Source organism: Ailuropoda melanoleuca, chromosome 3, assembly GCF_002007445.2.
Source record: "Ailuropoda melanoleuca isolate Jingjing chromosome 3, ASM200744v2, whole genome shotgun sequence".
Lineage (NCBI taxonomy): Eukaryota > Metazoa > Chordata > Mammalia > Carnivora > Ursidae > Ailuropoda > Ailuropoda melanoleuca.
Window position 1 is genome coordinate 8,047,146 of NC_048220.1, and position 20,265 is coordinate 8,067,410.

Below are 20,265 nucleotides of genomic sequence, written 5' to 3' on the forward strand. Positions count from 1 at the left end.
GCAGGATGAAGCTTAGACTTCTGCATAACCTAGTGGAACAGGGCCTCTGTCACTGACCCGCACTCAGCTGTGACGTGAGCAGGAAGGAAGCTTCTCTTAGCCAGCCCCTAACATTAGTCAGAGGTTGGCCTACCTTGACCTGTAATTCGGGGGTTTCTGCCTTCTACCATGTGGTCTTCTTCCTTACACCGGGGATCACCCTAGCATTTACAGCTCAAGTACCGGAGTCCGTAAAATTATCTCCTCCACGTCATTAATGTTTTTCTAACCCTCTGTGGTTCAGTCTTGTTTCTGTAGTCTGAGGGTATCTTGGTTACATCTGGCAGTTGTCTGGTTTGACCACAGATACGACACCGGAAGAGGAGCAGTGTGAGACAGCTCTGGTTCCCGGGGAGGCTCCGCTGAAAGGCTTTCAGCACTGAGTCAGGGGCCCTAAATCGAGGTGTCTGCAGTCGTTGCACGGGAGGAGTGAGGTGCTTCCCGAGCGGCTGGTAGTGTTGTCCAGTCCTTGTGTTTTCTGCTTTCAACCCCCGGAAACGGTTTCAGGGATACGACAGAACTTCCTCACTGCTCTGAGCTAGTTCCCACCAAAGCCCATCCTGTCTGTTCAGACTCGCCGAGACTCCCAAAAGCAGTTGTATTTAAAACGGGTATTTTTTGGGGAAAGATGTTCAGGTGAGACATCCTTTAAATGCACTCTTCTCCCCTCAGAACACATTTATGAAAGGTTTTGTTTTGTTTTGTTTTTTGATATTTTATCCCAATAAGATCATTGTGTTGAACTGTGACAGACTTTGTGGTCTGTGGGTCTGGCAAGTATCCAGAAGTAATGCTTAGTACACAGCGATGCAGTGGAAATGCCTTTATCCCCAACAGTGCATGCTGTAATCCTGGCAATGGGGAGACTATGCAAGGGGGGATTTATGCTATTAAATGTACCTACTTCTTAAAAAAAAAAAAAAAGGAGCCATCGCTCTAGCAAGTATAAGGCAGGAGGCAGTGAAGTATTAATGTTTCGGTTTGTGAGTCTGGAAAGGTCCAGAGACAAAACAATGCCATGGTGAAATCCTCTTTCCACGAAGTGAGAACTAATCCTTGTGGTAGTCTCCAAATCTCAGACTTAACAGCAGCCCCTGGAAATTAAATCGCCATAGGGTACAGATAATTATACTAAGAACCAGCCGGACGGTTTGCACAAGTTCGAGAGGTTTAGAGAGCAGGAGGGAAAAGACGGGGAGTGTGGTTTTAGGTTTATAGTGGGTGGCCCGCGGAATTCTTCCCCAGGTAATCTTATTTGGGGCTCTAATCTTTCTAATACATTCAGCTTACTTCTCTTTTAAAACTATAAATTGGGGCATGGGGCAGAGGTGGAGACTGAAAATTTGTCACCCTCCTGCTTCAAGTTAGTATTATCAACTTGATGCTTCTGTGCTCAGAGACTTGGGATTTTTTTTTTTTGGCGGGGGGAAGACTGGTCATTGTTTTTGCTTTGAACCTATAGTCCTGATCTGCTCATTAAAAGTGCTTAAGAGAGCCTGTGGGTTCTTCTGCAGCGAAATACATTCTTGTCTCACACCATCAACAGAGTCCTGCTCTGCCTCAAGTCTGAAAATCTACTTCTCTGAGCAATGCCAAGGCAGACAGACAGGACTGCGCGGGAAGAGCATCCCGTGTTTTCCGAGAGGCCCAGGCTCCCAAGCAGGTCTCAGAAGGTATGGCTAGAACAAGCGAGAGGTGACGGTCTCGCCACAGGTGAGGCGTCTTGGGGAATGGAACATGTGTGGAAAGAATGAGCTAGACCAGGCCCGGTCTGTGTATCACAGTGCCAAGAAAACCTGTCATTTGTCATAAAAGATAGCTTTCCAGCTAGGGAATTGGTTGGGAATTGTGAAAGGCATTAATCTTAATGAGTCCTAAACAATGACAAACGGGGATGGAATATTAAGTGGGAGAATGAGAGTCAACGTCAGCTGTAACTCTGTCACCGGCCAGAGGAGATGTTTGGACTGACTGTCTGCTACGGACCAAGCGGATCCTGCCGTTGTTAAAAAGCTTGCTATTTTAGGATAGTGGGTATTTTTAACATTAATTTCGATTTTGAAAAATACTGCATTAAAAATATCACTTATCTTACCTTGATCCTGAATGTTTTTGGTGCGTGCCTTACGTTTTATGCCTGGGGCGAATGCCTCCCTTGCCTCACCCTAATCGGGACCCTGCCGGAGCCCATTTCAAAGTGTCAGATGGAAGATGAGTGTAAGGGTAAGACAGACCCTCCCTTTGATGTCTTTGCGAAGGCTGGGGTCTTTTGAAACTGTCCAAGGAAAGGCTGGTGAGCTCTCTGGTTTGGATATCAGCCCATCACTTCTCTTCTCATTCTTCACACCCCTAAGGGTTCACTTTATGCTGGTGAAACCCAAATGTGTATTTCTGTCCCTAAATCAAGGCTCACCATCCATCTTCCGTTGCCTCTGTCCGTTCATATCCCCCAGGCAGTGCCATCCACAGGGCTGGTCATCGTCACAGAGTGCGGAACTGAAGCCCCACTCTCTCACAACCTGCCCCTCCCAGCCCCACGCTCTCCTGCTCTTACTTCCTGTCCCATCTGCTGGCAGCTCCATCCATCCACTTCCCCAGGAGAGAGCCTCACAGCCATTCTTAACCCCTCTCCCTCCTTATCCTGGGCTGCTTATCAGTTATTACATCCTACTGGTTTTTGTCGCTTAAGTATTTCGTGAATCCGTTCTCTCTCCTCTGTCCCTGGGGCCACCTACCTCTCCAGCCACTGCTCTCTTCTTAGTTGTCACTTCACAGTCCAGCATTTCAGACCCAAAGGAAGTTTATCAAGCTCAACAGACTGTTTCTTACTCAGTGCCTTTGTTGATGCTCTTCCCTCTACCTGGACTGCCCTTCTCTTTTCCTTGTGCTAACTCTCCTTTAAAACAAAGGTTAGGCATCTCATTCACTGTTTACCCCACACAAATGAACAGAGCACCTGTTGGGAGGCACTGGGTCAGGCGGTGGATGGTCACAGAGCTTGAGGGTGTCTCCTGGACTGGGGGCGTTTATGTTCCCTACGTGAGAACAGCAGCGGGGAGCATTTGAAGAGTGGGGTTATCTACCTCCTTGTAGAAGCCTTCTCTGTTCCTCATCTCAGGCCAAGGTTAGCATCTTTCTGTTGTGCTTCCATAATACTCTGCATTGTGTCACCACGGCAGCGGCCCATGGAATTATAGTCTTCTCCCTGTCTGGCTTCCCTAAGGATGGAGGCCTCTTCTTTGTCCTTACAGCCTCAGTGCCTGGCCACGCGAGAAACGCAGTACATGTGTGTGGAAAGAAGGGCTGTGGCAGAAAGAACGGGCAAGGGGAATGAACAGGTGTGGAGCCAAGACCTTAGATCATGGCCCCTCTGTCCGCCGCTCAGAACTGACTTGATTTGCTAATGCTTTGAGACTTAATTTTTTCCCCTTGCATGAGGCCACAGTGGGTAAGGCCACTGTCAGGTAAGCTGAGTGCTAAATGGAATTAAATTCCTGCGTTCTTAGAAATGTCTCCTAGAAGAGAGTCTACAGTTTCCGCCGGCATGCTTTTGAGATACCTCTTAAAATAGGAATCACTCACAACCTAAGTGTGTTTTTGTGCTCAGAGAGGAGATGGTGGGGTGGGAGGGAGAAAGAGGAAGGGAGAGGAAATGCACGTGGTATACACGGAAAAGTCTGCTGGCGTTCCGAACAATGAAGAATAGGGTCTTAGAGAAACTAACTTTGCTGGGTAGGCTCCTTAAGATGTGTCAGTCAGTCCTGCACAAACAGGAAGCTTAGCAGCCTGCTCAGGATCACTCATGTGGAGCAGTCCATTAAGTCCAGTGAGTGAGAGGAGCCCCGATGGTGTTGAATTACCCCTCTTAGGTTGCTGCAGGTGGAATCACAGTAAATCACGGAATACCTCTGGCCCGTGTGCTTCCAACAGACAAAACCGCATTTACCTTATAGTTTCTGCAGGAAGGGTTGAAGGCATTAGTTCCACAGACAAACAAAGTATCATCGTTTTTCTTCAGAAGAACTTTAATAAAGTTGTGACACTCATCCTGAAAAGTAATGCAAACTCTTTTGTATCCAGTCCATCCAGTACAGAAACCCATCCTCACCGTCTACCACGATCTGCCGACAGTAAGGTTAAAAAGGAAGGTGGTTGTGCAGTTCCCGTTAAGAATTCGAGCTGCTCCTGATGTTTACTAAAAGATGACATTGACAACAATGGCTCTTTTTTTTTTTAAACAGTAACTAAAAGCATGGGATAGAGCGAGCGTGGAAGTGGCAGCCTCCCATCATATTAATTTTAATGCCACATGTCCCAGGGTCCCTTGATGGGCAAGGCTCCTGGCTGAAACGTGTTTTTATGTTGTTCTGGGACTAAAGGCACAAACCCCCGTCTGTCTGCGGCAGCTTTGTTCTGAGCTCTTCTTCAGCCTCCCAGAGGACTCTGGTCTGTGCGGCGGGCTACTAGAGAGCGCGCTCACAAGAGTTGGGGCAGCCAGCGTGGTGTCCATAATCCCTAGTGCCCCTGAGTAGTTCATGATGCAGCCCTAGCAGCTGTCGTAATATTTCATCACATAAAAGCAAACTGTTTTTGCAAATTAAAGCCTTCAAATAAGTTGATGGAAAAAGCAATTACTGGGGGAAAAGGGACTAGCACGATCCATTCCACATCATGGTCTACGGCTGGAGATAACAGTCAAAAACTTAACCCAAAGTGGCAGCTGCAGGAGAAATGAAAATTGCCTACCTTATGTTTTCCCTTCATTCTGCATGTGTCTACATCAGCCTGTCTAGATTTCCATGTCAGTTTCTGCAGGGATCAAGAAAGAAATCAATTAGAGCCCAGAGGTTGTTGCATTTGATTTTAGAAGTAAGAGTTCCCTTGGGGAGATGGAGGCTGAACATGTATTTATTGAAAGCTTTCCGCACCCTTTCTCCATGATTAATTCACCATAACAACATAAGATCAGAGATGGGAACCGTTCATTTAATTTTGAACTCCTATCTATTCATTAAACTACAGAATGATCATCTTCTCCTTGAGATAAAGATGAAGGAGAGAAGGAAAGAAGAACAAACAACAGCGTGGAAATTTCTCATAAAATATCCAAATCATCTTGCTAAGTGACGCTCATTTTGATAAAGTACATATCCTTGCCCTTTCCTTTCAGTTGATAAATCACTTTTCATAAAGCACGCTTTTCCCCTTAAAATATGGAAGTCATTTACTTAAACATAAAGGGGACATTCACTTCGGGTGGACAAAGATTTAATTCAGGTTACTCTCCACGTAAATTCATGGGCTGAAGGGATCGTCTACTTCTGTGGCAGATTTTATTAACTAAAATACCTCCATGTGGAGTTACAGGGGAAACTTAGGTTATATTTTATGTCTGTCTGAAGTGGGTAATTGTCAGATTCCTGAGCCACAACAGGCAAATCAAACTTAATACTGCAAGACGTGGAAACGTAACATCGACACATTTGTGGGGCAAGATTTTGCATAGGAAAACTGATATTTTCCTGGACAAACATGGTAGTATTTTATAAAAGGAATTTGGAAATGACCTGAAACTCCAGAGTACACAGAGGCACACACGTTTGATGAGTAAACTATGAGGTAGATAGCTCTTTGCAAACACGGATTCGCCCCACATTAGTAGGATTGCGAAAAAAACGTCCCAAATTATTAGCCATGTCGTCTCATGCAGTGCATTTAAAATACGTATTCCCTTTAAGAACTATCGGAAAGCCCTTCATTTTAGAAAGATGGTCTTAAAACTACTTACTTTGCTACAATAAATTTCTTCTGTGTGTGAGGTGTCCATATCAACAGTGTAAATATGGTCCCTGTAAACAATGAGAAATTGATACAGTGTCAAACACAGGAGTGGAGATAGTTAATTTTCTCCGGAATGAGTGTATATTTCATTCCAGGCAGATAAATCCATATCCACGTTATTAGAAAAGAGACGTCCGTGTCCAAGAAAAAGGGAACGGTTCAGCCTGTAAGACATGCTCTCGATCACACCCTGCTACTTCTGACAAATCGTGGCATCTTGCTGAAAGGGGCACCTTTTATGAAAACTTTGCCATTGTCTCCCTCCTACCAGCACTATACTCTCCATATGTATGCAGTTCAGGAGAGAGGACTTTGAAAGTTAAATTGACCCCAAAACCAGAACACGGGTGGGTTTTCCCGTGCCCTTTCTGTATCTTCAAACCCACGTACCAAACCCTTGCTGTTCAACAAACCACACTCGTTCCTCACAGGGGCTAACAAAGAGCTCATCTCCGGCAGTTTCTCCCTGCACAAAACTTTATTTCCAGCCTTAGCTCTGATGATTTGATTGACAAGATGGAAGACGATAAAGGTGAAATTATTTCCAGAAAGCACTGTTTTCTTCACACAGTGATGGGCAATTAAGGTCTAAAATGTACTTGAGCTAAAGTTTACATTTCTTGCTTCTGTTCACCTTCCTGTTTTGCTGAGAATTTGGTTGCCTTTAAGATCTGCTGCCAGTCTCCCCCTGGAAGGGAAGAAACAGAATCAGCAGCTCAGGTGTGGGGCTATATTTAAACATCCCCTTCTGTGTGAGCTGAGTACAAGGGCGTTTTTGTCTGGAATTCAGAAGAAAGAAAAGAAAAGAACTCACTCAACTGGGGAGATGGGGGGCTAGCGAGGGAAAGCAAAACAGCTCATTTTCCCTTGAAATAACATTGACTTTTTCTAAAACGCAGGAAGTCCTGGGGCTGGAAAATTACCCACAGCTTTAAACCAGGACCTCAAGGCTCCCATGTAGACTTTCAAGCCCCCTCATTACTTAAGAGAAAGTGGAGGGAGTGGGGAAAGAAAAAAAGAAAAGAAGAAAGAAAGGAATGATCTGCTGTCATGATTCTCTTTAATTCCCCCTTCCCCCACCTTCTTTGGAAATCTGTCTGCTACTGCTTTTAGGAAAAGTACAACAGAGGAAAAACAGAAATAAAAACAGGCTTTCTCATGTGAAAATAAAATTTGGGGGTAAGCTGGTTGGCTTACACAATTTCCTTGCAACTGTGAGTGGTTGAGCTGTGTGTGTGTGTGTGTGTGTGTGTGTGTGTGTGTCTCAGGGTGGTGAGGGGGAGAATGGTTTGCCTGTTTTTGTAAATTGCTGAATTGGGAAGTTCTTGGAACCTCAGTAGGGTGCCAGAACCACCCTGCCCTTTAATTTCAAGGCAGTTTTATTGCATTCGTTTATTACTTGTTTGACTTTATTGGTGGTGCTGTGGGTCAGGCTCATTATTGGGACGAAATTGCCTATTACTTTGGTATCAGGTTTGAGATGACTCTAGGTTTTTCCTTGCCCTCCCTCTCCTGAAAACTTTAAGTAGGAGCTGAATATATGAATTGTAAATTAACAGCTGATTAATATGCACTGGTCATTCCTCAGAAAGCTCTGGGATTGCCCCCTTCTGGCCTGGCCTGTTTATGTTAATTAGCAGTTTAGAGATTAAACAAACAAACAAAAAAGAATTTTCAAAATGGATAGTAATAAAGCAGAATTGAAAGGGGTTCCTGCCATCAAGGCTCACTCAGTCTCTGGGTTCTGGATGGGACTTGGCTTCTGATAACTGACACCAATTGTTTGCAAGAACCAGGAAGCTTATTTTAAAAATAGAATTCTGTGAATGAAATTTTGTGGACCATTGCAATCTTTTTCAATATCCAGGAGATCACAGTGCCCAGCAAATGGAAACCGCACTTTATGTTACACCTAAGGCCAGGGTGAATGGTTATTCCAACTGCCCATGTGTGCGCCCCAGGATTCATAAGCTGCCCTTCACTGAATTCAGTAAAGTCAATTCAGTTTGTGTTCAACTGACTTAAACTGAGGACTTCCTCTCCCCCNTTCCCCCCCCCCCCCCCCCACCCCGACTCCAGTGAGCAAAACTGAATTGTGTTGCGGTGGTTTGAGCCTTGGGGAAGGATTGGACTTTACATCGTGTCACTTGCTGCCCAGGAACCTGGATCTCTCTGGGCAGTGTTGGGAAATTTAAGGGAGAGGAGAGACCCTAAACATGGTGGCCAAAAAACTCCTTCAGGAATTTTCCCAGGGGTGGGTACTGAAGGCAAGTGGCCAGATGTAGAGTGGAAACCAACAGGTCAGTGCGGGGGTCTTACAAATTTGACCTTTAACAGAAGGCAAGTCTGTTTTATAGTTTTGAAAACATGAATGTGTTTCTCTCCTTTTTCCCCTTACATTTCTCCTTATCGGGAGTGGGGTGGGGGTAGGATAACACTGGGTTTTAATGAGCTGGAATAATGTTCACTTTTAAGTTTGCACAGCACTTTGCTCCTAACTCAGGGGCCACCCTGGACCTGCAGTCCACACCTACACTAAATCTTCAGGTATGAGGGTAGTCCGGTATCCCATTTTTCCCCCCAGAGACTCAACTGCAGAGTGACTCATTCATAGAAGATTCTTGACTCACCCTACTTCTCACAGATCCAGTGTTTAATCATTGGTTTTGACCAGCCTATAGGTAATTGACTACAAATGTAATCGTCCAGCCCTGCTACATTTAGGGATCTAAATATGATATTTAAGAAGGAGCTGATGGGGGGCCCTTGGGTGGCTCAGTCGGTTGAGCGTCTGCCTTTGGCCCAGGTCATGATCCCAGGGTCCCGGGATCGAGCCCCGAGTCTGGCTCCCTGTTCAGTGGGGAGTATGCTTCTCCCTCTGCTCTTACCCCTGCTTCTGCTCTCTCTCTCTCTATCAAATAATTAAATAAAATTTTGAAAAAAAAGGAGCTGATAGAGTCTACCAAAGAGGCAGCTACTGAGGACCTCATTGGAATGCTTGCTGAGGAATACCCACATCGCTATGTTTGTGGGCAAGAGCTAGTAGAAAGTTCCTGCCAGGACAAATAGTACCACCTCTCCTCCTCAGTAGGCTGTGGACTACCGGAAGTAAATGCCCAGCTTCTAGAGCAAGGCCACCCCGCTTCAAATCTTGCCTTTGTCATTTTGCTCCAGGCATTCCACCTTTCTCTACTTTGGTTTCTTCCTGTAGGACATGGAGGTAATAGCTCCTTCACTGAGCTAGGGTTGTTTTCCAGGATTGAATGAATGAACATTTATAAAGAACTTACACAGCACATACAGCTAGTATGTACCATGGATGTATCTGTGGAGTAGAATTGTTGAAAAGGGCTTTGGCATTGCTCCCTGGGACATGTTGTGGGGGTACTCGCAGGATACTGTAGTGTGGCCGCCGGTTCTTGGTTTATGTTGCATCGCTTGTTGTTTGAGAACACCTGAGTGTTCTCTTTAGAAGAGTGAAGCACTGTTGTTGACCTGTTCCTTATCTATGCTCACAGCCACGCAAGTATCGCAGACGTAATCTCTCTTTCTTCTTCCCACTGTGCAGTAATTAATCAGTCTAGACCCAGGTTGAGATCACCGTGGAACCCCACAGGATAGGGTTCCTTGTTTCTTTTCATTTAGACTTTTTTTGAATGAACTATGCACCTCCACAGTTGGGATCATATTTGGGTAGAATCCCAAGGGACTTCTTAACATCATCTAACGTCTCATTTGAGAGAGGACACGTCATGGCCAGAGAGGTTGTGCTCTACGTTACTTAAGAATAGAATTAAGACAAAAGCCTAAATCCACATGAGCCCTGTTTAGGCTCTTTTCCTGCCATGCCATTCAGCCTTAAGACACGGTCTGTTTAAATGACATCAGCCAGTGGGTGAGTATTTTCTTACTAGATCCAAATCGAAAACTCTTTCAAAATCGGTGCTATTGTCATTCAATTGCAGTAATGATATGTACTACGTAGTCACTGCAAAGTTACTAACAGGCTTAATATTACACCCACACACACGCTGTATAATACATGTTTACACATTCAAGTTAATTTAACAAGTATCAAGGAGAGAAGTACTCTACTGGTTGCCTGAGTAGATATTTGCATATATGTTCAAGATAAAACAGTGGATTATTTGAGTCTAAGCTTCAAAGTATGCACACATTTCCATGTGAATCCACCTAAAGTTAAACAGACGCAGAAAATCTTGAAAGCATGATGGCTTCACAAACGAAAGTAGCCTTAAAGTTCAATAACGTGTCGTTTGGGAACGTCATGATCCTTAAAACGGTGCCTCCTGGGTACATTCAGATGTTAGGACCTTCGGATGCTCTGAGGGCGGACGTGAGGAAAAGGCCACTCACCTCGCAGCAATGTAGAGGGTTCTGTTCATGATCATAATCATTTGGATGTCCAGTCTGTGCCTCTGTGTGCTGTTCCGTCCTGGCTTGTGGCCCACAAACACCGGATACTGTTTTGTATCTGTGAAAAGAAGAGATGGGGCAAGAGAGGGAGAGGAAATCAAGCCAAGAATTGACAGGGCAGGGAGAGGAGGGGGGTTGGCCACAAAACCAAACCATATTTAAGTCAGTCCATGCCACCACTTTCCATTTCCAACAAGTCTGTTATTTTAGGAAAGCCCGTGATAGACGGGTGCTCTGGGAGGACGATCAAGTTGCAGTTTCATTTCCAGATGACAATAAGCCTGGACTTCTGTTTCTCAGTGTCACAATTTCTGACTTGTCCCTCTTTTTTGGGGGTTAAACTTGCAAGTGAACCCTTTACATGAAGGTGCTCTTTTCTTCCAGTTTTCTTTTCAACTTCTTTAGAGTGCTAAGCCTGAGGGGCAGCCTGCCAAAGATCTTGTCTCCGGAGAAAACTATTTCAAAGCAGCTTTCCCATCAATCACCACAAAGGCAATGTGGTCTGGAGGCGAGAACCCTCGTCCAGGAGCCAGAAGAAAAATACAGTCTCCACAGGCGTCCAGTTGGAATAATCTACTATTGAAGGCTGCCCTGCTAGGTTGGTTGGCATTCTAGGAACTGTGGGAAGTTCCCTCTTGAGTTAAGCAATTGGCTAATCTCACAGAAGCGGGGGCTTTGACAGGACAGGGTCAAACTGAGTGTAGCTAGTCGGGTGATATGGAATTTTCCCTGACTTGGAGAGTCAATGAACATATTTCTGCTTTCCTCCAGTTCTCTTTTGCTGAGAGTGGGCAATTTGTAATAATATCTGACCTTTAGAAATACCTACATTTCTAAAATCTCTCTGCCTTTAAACATACACTCTCCAGAGCATTGGCAATCCTCCAGAGAAACTCAGAAGGAAAGAAGGATGAGTCATATTTAAAAATGTTTTTTTGGGGGTGGGGCAGGCTGTAAATAATGACTTGAAACCCGTTCACAGATTCCTGCTCAGACCCCTACACTTGAATCCCCTGCAATATGTGAGCGTTACTCACCGTGGGTATCAGAGAGCCTTGGTATATTTGACTCACAGTCAAGCTTGGTATGGGATTATCTTGTGCTTTCCTGCACACGCTCTGCGATTTCATTTACCCATTCATCAAGGAGCTTGCTAAGGCAGTTCATGCCCCTCTACTGTCAAGGATTCGAGGGTCCATTGACATTTCATTTTCAGCAGCATATTTGGGCTGGGGACTCTTCTTTACACAGGTACCGGAGATAGAATACCTGTCCCAAATAGGGATTAATAAATGCGTAGTAAGATTTGGTACCTTGAGTCAGGTGGATCGCCACCTTAGTGATTTCGAACTACGCAGTTTGGTCCTTAAGCCTGCCCTGACTTTTGTTCGCTTGTTGTCTGCTGTGCCAACTCACCTTCAGGTGAAATTATTATTTCCCTTTTCAGGGACTGTCCAGCAGACAGCCATGCACTGATGGATCTCCTTAGTATTCCCTATAGATGCTCAATCCCTTCCTTAGGGTTTGTTCAGTGTTTGTTCTGGGATGGCTACTGGGAAAATGGATATCTGGGTTAAAGGGCTCCCTTCCACCTTTGCTGCGATAAAATGTTTTGTCTTTTGGAGGGAAGGAAAAGAAGCAGTACATGGGCTGTTCAATTCCATGCACAGGGAGGACTTTGCCTCTTGAGTAGTCAACTGAACTCTTCATCACGTGGCTTTCTACCCTTGACAGTGAAGGGGAGACCAAAAGACAGTTATAAGCAGTTAAAACAGGTCCTCTGCGAATTCAAAGTCCAGCAATGTTTTTACTTCTAAGTCTAAAAGAAAAGTTAATTTTTGTCTCTCAGTACTCCAAAACAGTCGTCTTCTTCCCGTTCTCATCTTGTAACAGTGCCCATGCAGTAATGGCACGTGAGAATGTGCACTCGGGGCGATATCCAGATGATGTTCTCCCACATCTGGTTTTCAGGCGCAATTAAAGATGGCCTCATGGTAGTGACCTTAGACTTCATCAGAAGTACCGAGGAACATGTCAGATCCTTACACACATGTCAACACACATGTCACCACAACAGTATTTAACGGAGTTTCAGAACAGCCGTCTCCCCAATTTGACGAGACCCCTCTGTCGTCTACTAACAGGTCTTCTATTTTACTAAATTTTAGAAAATGTTGGATGTTTTGCTGGTTGATGCAGCCTGAAATGCCCACAGAGAGAGAGAATGACAGTAAGATTGTGGATACTTACAGTTGCCATGCGAAATACTGATTGGCTCAGAATCTTCTGGGAAACCAGCCCCAGCAAAGTGTAGCAGTGTGAAATATAGCAGCAAGGCTTCTGACCTCATAGTAGTTCAGCGGGGAGACTTTATTTCTCTACTTCACCCTGCCAAAGAGCAAAGAAGGAATTTTTTTTTTTTTGCAAGTCAGCTTTATTCACCTCCATAAAATGAAATGCCTTTGAAGATAAATTTAAGAGAAAAGGGGTCTCTGCTTTGTATCTTTTCCATTGTGAATTCACGGATTATTGTGCTTTACATAAGAAAGCTGTATCCATTACCCACCGCACCCTCCTTCCCCAGGGATCTGAGCCCTTTTGCAAAGCTGTTCCGGAACACATGACCCAGAGCCTTATTAGTTCCTCTGTCCCGAGTCATTTTAAGTCCATCATGGGTGGCTGTTTCACAGTTAAGAAACTGCATTCCAAAAGGTGTGGATGACTGAGAAAGCATTTTCTCTTTTTAGTGTAAATACTTTTCTTCTCAGCAGGTTTACGGCAGCATGCCACCCTCCAGACATGTTTTATCCGACCAGCTCTGGATTATTCAAAAATTTGAAGTGGTTGCCAATATTGAAAAAAAGAAAGATTTCTAATAAAAATCAGAGTATCTGACCTATTGACCTAAATGACTCTTCCCTTCAGGCACCACACCCCAACCCAACACACATGCACGCATGCTCACACACACACACACACACACACACACACACACACANAAGAAACTGCATTCCAAAAGGTGTGGATGACTGAGAAAGCATTTTCTCTTTTTAGTGTAAATACTTTTCTTCTCAGCAGGTTTACGGCAGCATGCCACCCTCCAGACATGTTTTATCCGACCAGCTCTGGATTATTCAAAAATTTGAAGTGGTTGCCAATATTGAAAAAAAGAAAGATTTCTAATAAAAATCAGAGTATCTGACCTATTGACCTAAATGACTCTTCCCTTCAGGCACCACACCCCAACCCAACACACATGCACGCATGCTCACACACACACACACACACACACACACATACCCACCCCATAATGCGCCCTGTTTGCTAATTTCCGTTACCTGCTTGACCCCTTAGTTGAAATGTTCACCCTTGGTTTACATAATTCTATAGTAATTCTAGAATGACCTTAGACATAAAATCACACAACCTATGTTTAAAAAGAAAGAAATGGATCCTTTTAGACTCTGAAGAATACTGTAGGGAGAATCTGAAACCACATCCTGAAATGGTGTTTTGTTTTTTTTTTTAAAGACTTCATTTATTTATTTGGGGGGGGGAGAGAGAGAAAGAGAGAGCGCCCATGCGCACGCACTCGCCAGTGCACGAGTGGGGGGAGGGGCAGAGGGAGAAGCAGACTTCCGACTGAGCAGGGAGCCTGTTGCAGAACTCCATCCCAGGACCCTGGGATCATGACCTTAGCTGAAGGCCGATGCTTGACCGACTGAGCCACCCAGGTGTGCCCTTAAATGGTATTGTTGATTAAAAAAATTCTCTGTATATTTTAGTCTCCAATACTGCCTTGCAGTGAAATAGTAGTGAATAAAAATGCCAGATACGCTGTTGTGCCCAGCTGTAGGTTCTTAAAGATGCTCTGTATGTGTAGAAAATTCTCCTAGATCTTAGAAGTAAAAGCAGTCCCATGTGGGGCTGCTGCATACAGTGAAAGAAGGCTCCCAATACAGTAAATATCACATAATTCTCAGGCATATTTCAAATAAGTGTTGATCTGTAGGGGAAATAGTGTAAAATGGAGATATCTTTTCATCTTTCCAGAGTGGTAAAGCCTTTGATGAAGTAGCCTGCTAGAGATGATCTTTGTTGAACAAAGCTATTTTACAGTAGTCCATCAATCATTTAAGATTTGTGTGTAGAAAAGTCAAAATTAGTAACTTAGGTGTCTTTGAAAGTTAATTTGGCAAACAAGCTGCTAACTTATGCTTTTTAGAACACTTAATATTAGATACCTATGTCTCTCTTCTTCATGCCAAAAAAAGCATTAACGAGTCCCGAGTGTTGCATCGCAACTTAAAATTTCACAGACACAGCTGGGTCTTAATCATTTCTTCAGTTGAAAAGTACACATTAATTAATTTGCTTTATCTTGAAAAAGAGGGAGCCAGCTTGAGAGAGAAGCCCGAGCAATTCCAGATCTCCATCTCTGGTGCGGAGATGAAAATTAAACTTTAAATGATGACTTGCTCACAAGGGCAATCCATTACCAAGAGACATAAACATGTATTTATAGACAGGTTAAAAGCGATTGTCTGTTCATTCATTTATTTGCTAGTTCTTCCTATTCCGGAGACTCTGAACCCAAAGGGAAGAATCCCTGAGGTCCCTTTGTTTGTTTCTCATGGCATCTATTCAGTAGAACACTAAAGAGGAGAAATCAGTCACGGGAGTAAGTAAGACATAAACCAGATCCCAGTCAGCTGTTACATTTTAGAAGAGAAAATAGGCCCGGGCAAGAGGAAGTGGCAACATTTACCAAGGGCTCAGGAGTGGTATTATAGCCTAATACAGAAGCACATTACCTCCAAGAGTTTGCAGCATGTAATGAAAGAATAATGGAGACTCAGAACGCTGATTCTCAGTCCTTTAGAAGTCTTGGGGAAATATATGTATACTTTTAAAGATTAATTTGTCTCAGCATGACAAATGAGTCTCTGGCCTTCCACAATTGGCATTCGTCCTTGTACAGATGTCCTACAAGCTAACGACACAGAGCCCTGCTGTTTTAATGTATCTCCCAAGTTTTGTGGTTCCCAACTTGAGATTGAATGGGGTGGATGTACCATGCGCCACCCCAGAAGCTGGCTGGCAGGCGGGGCGATGCTTGCAGAAGAAACCTATTCTGCACTCCAATGGCTTCCTTTAATCCTTACGTGTAGCCAGGACCGAGGCTGTGATGGGGTATTTAAATATCTCCAGGTTTACAGTAGGGCTTCATGCCAGGAAAAATAGCTGTTTTATGTGTCTTTCTATCATCGTATCATCAGGTTGTTAACATGTACATCATATGGGAGGAAGCGTCTGGCAGTACCTTGGGCCATCCACACGAACACTTCACAGTTGTCTTAGGCTGAGGTTTTGATGTATTATTCCCTTCCCACACAACTTTGGGCTCTAACCCTTGTATATATGTAGATAATATATTTTCTTGTTGAAATGATTACTTGGTGGAGAGATCCCAGTTCCATCACATTGTCATGTCCTATTCTGTGGAAGGTGGGCTGGGTCTCCCCTCTAAGACCACAGTGATACAGACATGCCTCGAGCCTAGAGAACAAAAACAAACAGGCACTTGCCCCTGAATTTCAGACTCTTGAGCTAGCTGGGCTGCTGCAATTAAAGAGGTTGTTTAAGGAATTTTTGAGACTTTGAGCAGTGCTACTCACATACAACGTATTTCTAGGCATCTGTAGCCACTTGCTGGTTTCTCTTCTCTGTGACCGTGCTTATATAGGCTAAACTGGACTTAGACGTCAGCAGATATCCAGACAATTAGACAGTGGGAAGACTGGCAACATGAGGATTCTAAACAAAAACATTTATTCGAGAGTAGGCTCCTTATGCCTGTATTTCCCATCTCATTGTCTCAAGTTTCTACTCTTCTCAGCCCGAAGAGAAATGGCCTTTGTAAAATACACCATTACTCTAAAGTTATAATCCTCCTCTTCTCCAACTTACCATATTTGTGGAAAACCTTAAGAGCGTTCTTAATTTTAATAGGCATCTGCTGGGTGAATTTATTAGATCTATTTGGATTCATCTAAAATTAATTACATGACTTTACTCTGAGTCACATGGGCAAGAAATGTGTTGACTTACTACCCAGTCTCAGCCCAGATAAAAATTCTCTTCTGTAATTTTCCCTCTGCAGTTTTTAAGACGAAACTGAGCTAACAGAGCCGTGGTGTACAAATGGTGTTGTGGCTATTGGCTCCCGTGAGCTGAGTGGTCTGTGCAGAATGCTGATTGGCCAGGAAGCTAGCCTTCAGTATTCCAGATTGAGGGCCGAACAAAAGGGACTGAAAGGAAGTCTGTCTGAAAATCCTGTGACTGCATTCGTGGTGATAATTGTGTTTTAAAATGATCAAATATTTTCAGTAATTGGAGCTTCCATCCACCTCCCTTCTGCATACCCTTGTCATCTAGCAGCAGGTCACTCTGTCAGCAAAGCGTGAAGCAAAGAGGAGGTCGCTCGAACTGAGAATGGTTATGAAGTCAGAGCATGAGGTCACAAACTGCCACATCTTACTTCTGATTAATCAGGTTAGTTTCGTAAGTGCCACGAGGACTGGGGACCACGACAGGCCTATGCAACCAGAGTACCACTCAGGCTTAACCCCAGTCCCCTGCCCAGCCATTCCCTCAAAGCCTGCCCTGGAAAATTCTACTCGGGCTCACAAACTGCTAGGACTCGGCCAGAGCTTGGCTCACAGACCAGAAAAAAAACAAATTAGTTGCCAACATTTTGGGGGGGGGGAATAGTAGATTTAATATACAACTCTGGGTTTCTGGCTTCTTAAAAAAAGAGAAATCAGAGACCTGCCTTCGCTGGCCTACATTTCACATGGCCAACACTCTGGAGCCGAGCGGTGGCTGCCCAAAGTAGAGCGAGCTGGCCCTCTCCAGTGGGAAACATTGCCGCCGCCTTGCCTTGTCTTAGGAAGCCTCATCACCCCTCACCTCCCCTGTCTGCCCCCTGAAGGCTCTGAGGGCGGCCTCCATGCCACTCAGGAAAAGCACATCAGCACGGCAGACCGGGTAAAAACAAGCAGAATTACTCATGTCAGTCTTGGCATGTGAACCTGGGGGGACCCAGTGTCTGCTCACACACGTGAACAGACGTGGCTTGTTTTAAAGACCCACATGGACTGCTCCACACTCTGTGGACACGTGCACCAGCGGCACAGTGCGCTTGCCCTCGCACCTGGACTTGGCTGTACGGATACAGCTTGGGGTACCGTCCTCCAGAGTGTTGGCATCCAATGAATGTTTTAATAATAAGTGGTCACAGTAAGAAAAATAATTTATCTGGAGACTTGCAAATAGAAAATACTCTCGTTAATAGCTCTACATGTGTCCTAGGAATAAAGAGGATGATGGTAGTGGTGGGTTTTTTGGTTTTTTTGTTTTCCCTATGACGTAAATAATTTACTACCGTGTTTCAGTAGTTCTTTTAAAAAGCACATTTCCTGCTGACGTCATAGGAAGTTTTAAAGGTAATCAGTAATTCACGCTGTCATTAAAAGAACGAAGGGCACACTAACAGGGTGGCCCTAGGCAAGTCACGTAGCCTTGCTGGCTCTGTTTCTTCACCTGTTAAATGAAAGGATATAAAATGTAATGGCGTCTGGAGCGCTTCCGGGCTTTGAGATTGTATGATTCTGGGTGATTCTGCTCTGGTGACGAAAGGAGTGGGTATGTGGTGATTAGGGAGGAAAAGGCATGGAGTGACTTTGAGCCAGGACACTCATGTTGTGACAAGTTCCTTGAACTAGAGCAGAAAAATTCCAGCTTGTGACACCACCTAGTTTCCACATCAGGACAAGGTTCAAGTCCTGGAAGTAGTTCTAACCTGGCCAGAGAGACCATAGTTGCTACCATTTAATTATATTCGATAGTAAGGATGACATTTCCATTTTTAATGCTTTAGCTTTAAAATTTTTTTTCTTTTTCTAAAAAAATTGATGTGTAACTGACATATCCTGTTAGTTTCAGGTCTACATCATAGTGATTCGATGTTTTTATACATTACAGAGTGATCCCCACAACCAGAGCAGTTACCATACAAAGTTATTGCAACATTACTGACTCTGTTCCCTATGCTGTACCTTACATCCCATGCTGACTTGTCTTATAACACTCATGCATCTCCCCTCTGGTACCCCACAGTTGATTTCCTGTGCCCATGAGTCTGTTTCTATTTCGTTTTGTTCATTGATTTTGTTTTTAAGATTCCACATGTAAGTGAAATGTGGTATTTATCTTTCTCAGTCTGACTTACTTCACTTAGCGGAATACCCTCTAGACCCATCCATGTTGCAAATGGCAAGGTTTCATCATTTGTTATGGCTGAGTGGTATTCCGCTGTGCGTGCGTGTGTGTGTGTGTGTGTGTGCACGTGCACACTCACCCACCCCACTTCTTCCTCATCCATTCATCGGTCGGNGTGTGTGTGTGTGTGTGTGTGTGTGTGCGCACGTGCACACTCACCCACCCCACTTCTTCCTCATCCATTCATCGGTCGGTGGACACGTGGGCTGCTTCCATATCTTGGCTACCGTGCTTCAGCTTTCTGACCTCATCATTTTTGTCTTTATAATGTCACTGCCTTTAAAAATCTGAATTGACGTTGGTGTAAAAACTCTTCCGTGAATCCAAACTATTGCTCCTAATGTAGGGAGCAGAAAGAGCAGAGGGTGAAAACATGGGGTTTTGAACCCCACTTACCAGTTGGGACCTTTGACAAGGTGCAGAAGGTCTCTAAGCCCCAGGGTCCTCATCGTTGGAGTGGGCAAACAGTGTCTCAAGCTTGGTTGTGAGCTAATGCTCATAAAAGTTGTAGCCCTCAATAAATGTTTATTCTTCTGTTGAGATAACTAAAAAATTGCCTTTTAATAGCTTTTCTTGGAATTCCTTAAGAAATTCTTAGGTGGGCCCCAGATTAGCAGCTGGTGTCCTACTTCTTCAGTGGGAGAGGAAGCCCCCTCCTCTTTGTCCTTCCCTTTTTGTCCCGCCCTTCTCCCCCCTTCTCCTTCCAGGTCATTAAGCTTCCTGTCTCTGGGGGGTGGGCATCTGGGAGAGGCAGAGAGCTTGTCTCAGAATGGCGTAACGTGCATTGTGTGATTTGTAAAATGTGAATCCTGGCAGTTACTTGAGTGCAAAGGAAAATAACAGTGTGAAAAACGGGAAAGGGATGGGGTGGGTGTGGAGCTTTATTGAGCACCCTGTGTGTGCAGGGTACATATGCATATTGTCTTATTTAAACACTGTGGCCACCCAGGGAGACAGGCCTTACGGTCTTAAGGTCTTATGCACACAAGGAAACTGAGGCTCCGGGAGGTTAAGGGACGTGGCACAGTCAATATTTACAGCACCGTCAGTAAGAAGGGGAAGTGCAGACGTAAGCCCAGGTCTGTGTGACGCCAAAGTCAGTCCTTCCAGGACATCAAAGAAAGGGGAGCAGAAGGAAGGTTGGCAAAGAAAGAGAGAGCTGCTGACATAAATAGAAACTGCACTTAAGATAATAGTTGAATATAGGTTGATGCATCTATGCTCACGTGGACAGAATGGCTGAAAGTCCCTAATGGCTTCGGTAATAAAAATCTATAAAAGGAGTACACAGTTGCACCCAAACGTGGAGGCATGCAAAGGCTCATTCCACTCTATGGCCCCGCGATCACAGGCTTAACGTGACAGAAAGATGCAAATGCTTCTCAGCCCCAGTTTTGGGAGAAATTGATTGGCTCATGACAATGTGGTGTTAAGTGGAACCACTTGCCTGCTGGCCACCTCCTCACTAGTGATGTTTTAAAAGTCAGTACATTATGGAGAACAGTGTCTGCTATGAAGGGTGAAAACAAGGCCACCTGGTTCAGTAGCTGAGAAGATAAACAGATCTGGAAACCCCTCAAGTCGGGGGAAGGAACCTCTGCCCAG

The 20,265-nt window shown here is 44.5% G+C and overlaps 1 protein-coding gene across 6 annotated transcripts in view; it reads right to left on the bottom strand.

Moving 5' to 3' along the window:
- The window catches only part of SEMA6A (semaphorin 6A), a 133,899-nt gene that overhangs the window by 56,540 nt on the left and 57,094 nt on the right, over positions 1-20,265 (bottom strand). For all 6 annotated transcript variants that reach the window (XM_034655910.1, XM_034655908.1, XM_034655905.1 and 3 more), the window contains exons 3-7: positions 12,568-12,705; positions 10,258-10,375; positions 5,828-5,888; positions 4,786-4,848; positions 3,986-4,087 (exon numbers count right to left, since the gene is read on the bottom strand). In XM_034655910.1, coding sequence (XP_034511801.1) covers positions 3,986-4,087; positions 4,786-4,848; positions 5,828-5,888; positions 10,258-10,375; positions 12,568-12,667 — 444 coding nt within the window. In that variant the 5' untranslated portion in view covers positions 12,668-12,705. The remainder of the gene's footprint in view (positions 1-3,985; positions 4,088-4,785; positions 4,849-5,827; positions 5,889-10,257; positions 10,376-12,567; positions 12,706-20,265) is intronic.